Raw genomic sequence first — 8,142 nt, forward strand, 5'->3', positions numbered from 1 at the left:
TCCTCCCCAGATAAGTGGGAGGGGATTACTGTACTTTCTTCTTTCATGCTTGCAACAACCCCTTGAAGAAGTAGATCCATTGAAATATTGAGAAACTTGACAAGCTTTTAATCCAGAGTAGTATTGGTTAGTTTGAAACTTGTGGAGAATGAGGGTGCTATGAAAGATCCAGGTGAAGGTGTATTTGTTGTTGCTTAGGTATCTGACACAAGACTTGTTATAAAGGTTTTTTAAATATTTTTTAAATTTTATTTTATTTATTTGAAAGACAGAGTTAAAGAGAGAGGTAGACACACACACACACAGAGAGAGAGAGAGAGAGAGAGAGAGAGAGAGAGAGACAGAGACAGAGAGATCTTTCATCCACTGGTTCACTCCCCAAATGTCCACCACAGATGGAACTGAGCCGATCTGAAGCCAGGAGCCAGGAGCTTCTTCCAGGTATCCCACTTGGGCCACCTTCTGCTGCTTTCCCATGCCATAAGCAGAGTGCTGGATCAGAAGTATAGTAACCGGGACATGAACCGGCACCCATATGGGATGCTGGTGCTGCAGGTTGGGGCTTTAACCTGCTGCGCCACAGTACCAGCCCCACTTGTAAAGTTTTCAGAGTCTTTAAGCAATTAATAGATGGGATCACATATAAATAGTATCTGGAATGAAGGAGAGTGTCTGAGGTCCGAGTGGTCTGAGAACAAAACTCAGGGTCGCTCCAGTATTTAAGGGGTAAAATGGAAGCACAGCATTCAGTAAAAGGAAACTAAGAAGCAGCAGCTAGAGAGACAATAAGAAAATCAATGAAACCTGGTGTTGCAGAAAAAAAAAATGGATGATTGTATTTCAAAAAGGACATGGTCAAGACTCAAAGGCTAAAGAAAAGACAAATTAAAAGAAACTTGTATTACTGGTCTGTGCCCTTAGAATATTTTCTGTGGTTTTATGGGTGTAAGTTAAGATATCAGAAATGTAAAGAACATTACACAGCTGGAAAACACATGAACATGCTCATATCATGATGTAGAAGGAACCAACAATGAAAAGGTTAACAAGACAGTGGAGAGAGAATGAATTTTTCTGAACTCCCTGAGGATATGGGAGAGTCTAGGATCCAGATAATGGATGACAGACTTAGTTTTAAAGTTGAGAAAAACTATTCCTGTGCGAGTGAGACAGGAACTATGCTGGAGTCTTGAAGACAGGATGGCTACTGGGAACTATGAGAAGGAGCGGTAGCCTTACTCCACTATATAATTCAAAACCCTTTCACAAGCCTTGTGGTGTCCTTTTTGGTAAACATTTATTTATTTTATTTGACAGGCAGAGTTACAGAGACAGGAGAGACAGAGGGAGAGGGAGAAAGGAAGAGAGAGAGAGAGAGAGAGAGAGAGAGAGAAACTTCTATCTGCTGATTCACTCCCCAAATGGCCACAACCAGGAGCCTGAAACTCCTTCCAGATCCCCCACATGGGTGGCAGGGGCCCAAGTACTTGGATCATTGTCTGGTGTTTTCCTAGGCACATTTGCAGGGAGCTAGATAAGAAGTAGAGCAGCTGGGAATCCAACCAGTGCTCATATGGGATGCTGCGGTTGCAGGCAGTGGCTTAACTGGCTGCATCACAACACCAGCCCTTAGGATTCAATTCTACCTCACATATGTACATTATCATCTCATCCACCAGAGTGCTTCAGTCTAGAATGCTGAGTTCTGAAAGGTCTTTTCCTTCTTTTCTCTGAATTAAGTCATGCATGCATCTGTGGCTTCCTGTCCTTGATAGCTCCCATATTCCAAGAATGCTTTCGTGGTCTAATTTTCCTTTCCTCTTTATCTACTCAGCTAATTCAGTGATGCTCTTTCTAGGGTCCCTTGCCAGCCTTTACCTGAGGTTTGGGCCTTGTAATTTTCCACAACTGCTAGGTTCTAAGTTCACTTGTGTGCAGGAAACACAACTGAACCTGAGTTCTACTTCCACCTTAGAGTCTTCCCCACAGCAGCTCTGTAAGCCCAGCCTTCTATCTCACACCTTTGTCTCAAGGTTGCCCTGCTTCTCTTCTCCAGTCCTGGGTTTTGCTAATTTTCCCAGCTTTCATTCTGTTCATGTCTCTGAACAGCCTATTCTCCTCCACCTAACTGCAACCCATCACTCCCCCTGTCCCCATCCCCTGCCCCATCCTCACCCACTTGTCCATTAACTCTTCAGTTTCCTCTAACCCACTCTTCCTAGCCAACCAGGAGTGTTGTGTGTGTGTGGTTGAAAGTCCCATCCTTCCCAGATCTCCAAAAAATCTGCTCCCCGCCTCCTTCTCAGGCTCACTGCAGCCTCCAGCACTGGCACCAACTCTGCCTCCCCTGTAGGTGGCGCTGTGGCATGTGAGGCTGTCCCAGAAGGCCTTGCGTGCGCGACTCAGCGCTTTTCTCTGTGACGTATTATCTCGTCACTGGCCTGCGGTTGGTGTTGTGAGGGATCAGTCTCTCGCTGAGTGACGACCAGAGGGGAAGGCGAGAGAAAGATGCCAAGTGTTTCGCCGGAAATGGGCAAGGACTGAGACTGGGCTGACTTGGGAGGTGAGGGGCGGGCCGGTGGCAGCTGCCACTGGTACCGGAAGTGCCACGACGGCATTCCGGAGGGCGGTTGCCTGACTGGCCCGCGGCGGCCATGGCTGTGGACTTCGGGGATCACGCCAGTGGTTTCCGCCACAACGAGGTGATCCGTTTTATCAACGATGAAGTCCTCATGAATGGCGGCGGGCCGGAATTCTACGTGGCCTTCCGCTCCCGATCCTGGAATGAGGTGGAGGACCGGCTTCAGGCAGTCGTGGTCGACCCGCAGGTACCGCGTGCCCTCAAGAGGGCCTGTGCCTGGAGTGCGCTGGCTTTGGGTGTGAGAGCTGCCGCGAGGCAGAGGGAGCAGCAGGCTATTAGCCTCCATCAGCTGCTGGAGCAGGTAGAGGAGCGCGAAGCGGCATCTTTGGCTCTAGCCTCCGAGCTACAGCGGCTGCGTGAGGAGCGCGAGGGTGTAACTGCACAGCTACGGTACACACAGGCTGCCCTGCAGCAGGCGACAGATGAGCGGGACCTTATGCGCTGGAGGCTGCTGCAGGCTGAAAAGTCTTCACAGGCTTGCCAGCTGCCCCAGGAGGTTGTCCAAGGTCCAAGAGTTAACCAGCTTGCTGCTATAGCATGGCCCCTGGGTGAAGAGCAAAGAGAGGTGGCCTTGGGGGCACAAGGCGTGCCACATTTGGAGGCCCAAATGCCAGTCCCAGGAACTTTACTCTACATGCCAACACCAGGTCCCTGGGTTCCGGCGATGCAACCCCCTCTGCCAGTATCAGTGACATATCCGTACCCATGCCATGCACCATTGCCAGTGGGATTCCCATATGCAACACCTGTAGCACCACCTGCAGTACTAATGGAGTCAGAAGCGGTAGGATCATCAGCAACAGGGACATCAACTGCACTGGCAGAAAGTGCTTCCCAGTTCCATCCTGAAATGATCCCAGCTGGTGTGTGGGCTACAGTGGGATCCCAAGAGGCAATGGCCCATTTGTGTGACCCGAATTGCAATGGCTGGTTTAAATATCCTGAAAACCTCCAGGAGGGAAGTTATCTGGCGGACACTAGAAGCAACTGCCAAGGGGAAGAACCCGGGTGTCCCCATGGTACAGCTCCCTTGGGACACAACAGCATCCCGGAAAAAAAGGAAGTTATAATGATGTCCCAGGGGTTGGTCCCTTTGGGACAAAGTGGCAGCCATGACCCAAAGAAAGAACCAGGGATGCCCCAGGGAGTGACTCCCATAGGACAGAGTAGCAACCCAGACCAGAAAAACGATCCAGTAATTCCCCAGGAGGTGGAGCCCCTGGGACAGAATAGCAGCCTTGACCAGAAAAAAGATCCGATGATGCCTCAGAGGGTGGCCACCTTGGTACAGAGTAGCCGTGATCAGAAGAAAGATTTAGTGATGCCTCAGGAGACAGCCCCAGAAGGACTGAGCAGCAACAACAACCAAAAGAAAGATCCAGTGATGTCCCAGGGAATGGTCCCCCTGGGACAGAGCAGCAGCCCTGGCCAGGTGAATGATCCAGTAAATCCAGTAATGCCAAATAAGATGGCCCCCCTGGAGCCCAGCAGCCATCTTGCCCAGAAGAGAGATCCAGTGACACCCCAGGGGATGTCCACTGTGGCACAGAGCAGTAGCCACACCCAGAAGAAAGTTCCAGTGGTGCCCAATGAAAGCACCCCCCTGGGGCATAGAAGGAACCATGATGAAAAGAAAAATCCAGCAGTGCTCCAAGAGACAGCCCCACTGAGACAGAACAGCAGTCAGGGCCCAAAGAAAGATCCACTGATGCCCCAGGCAAAGGCCCCCCTGGGAGAGAGCAGCAGCTATTGCCAAAAGAAAGATACATTGAAGCCCAATAGCATTGCCACCTTGGGACCGAGCAGCAGCCTTGGCCAGATCAAAGATTCAGCGATGCTCAATGGAATGGGTCCTGTGAAAGAGAACAGCAGCCTGAACCAAAAGAAAGTTGCTGTGATGCCCCAGGGGACGGCCCCTCTGGGACAGAGTAGCAGCCACGACCTGAAGAAATATCCAGTCTCCCTGGGACTCAGCAGAAACTTTGACCAAAAAGAAGATACAGTGGTGCCCTATGGGAAGGTCTCCTTCGGGCACAACAGTAATCATAGCAAGGAGGAACGTCCAGAGAAACCCCTGGCAACCCCTCTTAGTGACAGCAAGAACAGTAGTGTGAAGAAATGCTTAAAGAAACAGCAGGTTCCATCTCAGAAAGCTAAGCAACCAAAAGGGAAAAAAGCCTCAGAATTCCAACAGAAGGCTGCCCCAGGCTGTAATCCAATGAATTGGGACTGTCCTTGGTGTAAATCTAGTAATTTTTCATGGCGTGCATCCTGCTATAGATGCAAGAAAATCTATGTGCCAATTAAAAGTGGAGGTGTTGACCCAGGGAAAACTCACTAATTTCAGAAAGGTAAGAATGAAAACATTCCTAAGAGAAAAAAAAATTCCTAAAATAAAAACTATCTTAGTAACTTCAAAGAAAATTTGAAAGCAAAATTATCACAGAGAAAATTAAATAAAATAGTCCATCATCCTATATTACCTGGATTGACCATGTTTTTTCCCTTGTGGGTACATATACACACAAATGCATGCAAATATGTATTTTTATTTATTTATTTTTTTAACAAAGTGGGCTGCTTTTGACTGTCATAGTGTCATTAAGTGGTGGATTTCTCATAATTGCAGTTAAGTTTTGCAGGTGATGCATTCTGGCTGGCTGATACTGACTGGCTGTCACCATGGCAAAGCTGAAATCATGAAGCCATTTTTTAAAAATTTTTCATTTCTTTCTGAATTCCTCTTTACCTCTTTTTCCTGGAATTGCCATGTGTAAGTATTTGGCTGGGAGCAGCCATGTTAGTTTAGAGTTACAAGCTATATTAAATTTTAGGAACATCACTTTTCCTTGAAAAATGCTCTTGTTCCTTTGGAAACTGCTGTGATTCTCATGTTTGTATCTTTTTGTTTTGAATTTCATAGGTGAGTTCCTGTTTTTGATTCTCAGCCCCATCAAACTTCTTGTTGCCGAAGAAACTGAACCTGTCCTATTAGAAGTTCTCCAAAAGCCAAAGAAACAAGACCTTGATTCTGATGGACCCACACTTCAGTGAGACCTCAAGGAGTGAAAATATTCCAGAAAAGTGAGAGAAGAGATATGTTATCACTCATTAGGGAGAAAAGGTAGAGCAAGATAGGTTTTATTAGAATTTTATTTCTCCATTGGAACAAGAAATGAACTTGAAAGCATTGTTGGGGTTGTAGTGTTAAATTGCATAGGTGATAGCAAATTCAAATGAATTTATTTAATTCTTTAAAGATAGCTAGAGTCTACTTTGTGTTAGAAGCTAGACTTATATGTTATTATTTGGTGCACACATCATAATCAATTTTAGTGAATCTGGTTAGATGATAGGAGAGAGCATAATTTGGGACACAATTTCATCATGGATGTCTTATTTGCCTTGCTTGTAATGTGGCCTTGGGAAAAACCATTTGAAATAACACTCAGATCTATTTTGGGGTAAAACAAATTGAAATTGAAATAACATTCAAATCTATTTTTGGCGAAACCAGTTGAAATAACATCCAGATCTATTTTGGCAGATTCCTTTTTTTTTTTTTTTGAAAAAAATTAAAATGACATCCAGGTCCATTTTTGCAGTTCTGGGGGCAACTCAGAAGAACTTGCGTGACCAAGCTATTCATCCCATTTGGTCCCAAGTGAGATAGATGAGCAGCAGCAGAAATCAGGAAAAAGACCTCATGAATATGGAAGCAGAACTTTTCTGATCCTCTGCTGATTTATTCCCCTGAGAGGGCCAGCTGTTTTTCTGGTATTCAGTCAGGCTGCCTAAAAAGACCACTGGTTGCCTTAAAGAAAGACAGTGCTTGGAGGAGTGTTGTCTGCATACTCTGGCCTTAGCTTGAAGCTAAGCCCCATCCCTAGTCCCTTTCCAGTCAACAGCAATCAAGCGCAGACATTGAAGTTACCAGGCTATGGATGGTACTTCTCTTGGGAGGACTGATTGGCTTAAAAATAGAACTAGACTGGTTTGAAAAGGAGGAACACTCTTGACAATGCCCCTGGGCTATGTCCTCTACAGGCTTTCTGCTCCCCAAGGCCAGCTTCTACAAGGCAAGAGAGATCCCAGAGGGTGAGGCTTTTAGATACTTATTTAGTCTGAACAAAACATGTCCTGGAGTTTCCCCAAGAAATTCAGCCTACCTCAAGGAGATCGACCTTTGCCAGGGATTTTCTGACTCAAACTAGTAATAAAGAGTGTGCACTTGCCTACAGTGTCTTACGTGTTATGTGTGTCTCTGGGCAGTTTTGCTCAGAGGTGGTAGCTTAAATCCTTTTCCCATCCCACTGAGAAAGAAGGCTCATTCTCAGTCACTCCTCAAGGGCTCTTCTCTTCCTTTGAGTTACCCAAGAATTGGGGGAGTGTACATGAGACCTTTAATTCACCATAATTGTCCCTGCTGCTCTCACTCTCCACATCTGCATAGTACCTTGAAGGAAGGTGGGCATGTCTGCTATTCCAAGATCGGTGGGGAATGGGAATGCTTGCCAATGCTGAAATCCCTGATACCAATCTCTTTACATACACCATGTAGGCATTCCCTTCTGAGGCCCTTTCTTCTCTCTGGAGTCTTCTCATGGGGTATGTAGTGCTTAGGTATCATGAGCAAGGATCTGCTTACTTTGTTTTTGTTCTCTAAGTGATTCATTTCTCAGCATTATTCTGTCAATATGTTCAGGATTATAGAAAACCAAATGCAGGCTGGCAGCATAAATGTTCCCTGAGATAAGGGGTGGCAAAGATCTGGATACCTTCTTGAAATTAGTGTGGTGGGATGAGGGGGAATAACAAAAGCAATCCATTCATACCAGAAATTTCTCTATTGATTTTTGAAAGACACACACAAGGGGCCAGCATTCTAGTACTGCAGGGTAAAGCCGCCGCTTGCAATGCCTGCACCACATATGGGCTCCAGTTGGAGTCCCGGCTGTACCAATACAACTCCTTTTTAATGCCCCTGGGAAAACAGCAGAAGATGGCCCAAGACCTTGGGCCCCTGCACCCACGTGGAAGACCCAGAAGAGGATCCAGGCTTCTGGCTTTACTCTGGCCCAGTCCTGGCCACTGCAGCCAATCTCAGTCCATTGTAGCCATTTGGGGAGTTAGCCAGCAGGTGGAAGATTTCTCCCTCTTCCTCTCTTTCTGTAACCCTGCCTTTCAAGTAAGTGAATAAAATAAACCTTTAAAACACACACACACACACACACACACACACATGTTCCATCTGCTGGTTTACTCCTCAAATGCCTTTAACAGCCCAGGCTGAGCCAGGCTAAAACTAGGTGCCACGAACTCAATCTGCACCTCCCACATGGGTAGAAGGGATCCAAATACTTCAACCATCATATGTTGCTTACCAGGGTACATATTAGCAAGAAGCTGGAATTGGGAGTGGGCCAGGACTCAAACTCAGGCACTTTGATAGGGAATTCAGTCATCCCAAGTGGTATTTAGACCATTGTACCAAATGCCCA

The 8,142-nt window shown here is 46.5% G+C and overlaps 1 protein-coding gene across 1 annotated transcript; it reads left to right on the forward strand.

The window, feature by feature from the left end:
• The first annotated feature begins 2,391 nt into the window (after nucleotides 1-2,391).
• TEX13C (TEX13 family member C) lies at nucleotides 2,392-4,982 on the forward strand. The gene has a single exon (XM_089323948.1). The coding sequence runs from the start codon at nucleotides 2,655-2,657 to the stop codon at nucleotides 4,980-4,982; it is 2,328 nt and encodes a 775-aa protein (XP_089180074.1). The 5' UTR covers nucleotides 2,392-2,654.
• The last annotated feature ends 3,160 nt before the right edge of the window (nucleotides 4,983-8,142 follow it).

Source organism: Oryctolagus cuniculus, chromosome X (genome assembly GCF_051225735.1).
Source record: "Oryctolagus cuniculus isolate XC-2025 breed Fujian yellow rabbit chromosome X, ASM5122573v1, whole genome shotgun sequence".
NCBI classification, from domain to species: Eukaryota; Metazoa; Chordata; class Mammalia; order Lagomorpha; family Leporidae; genus Oryctolagus; species Oryctolagus cuniculus.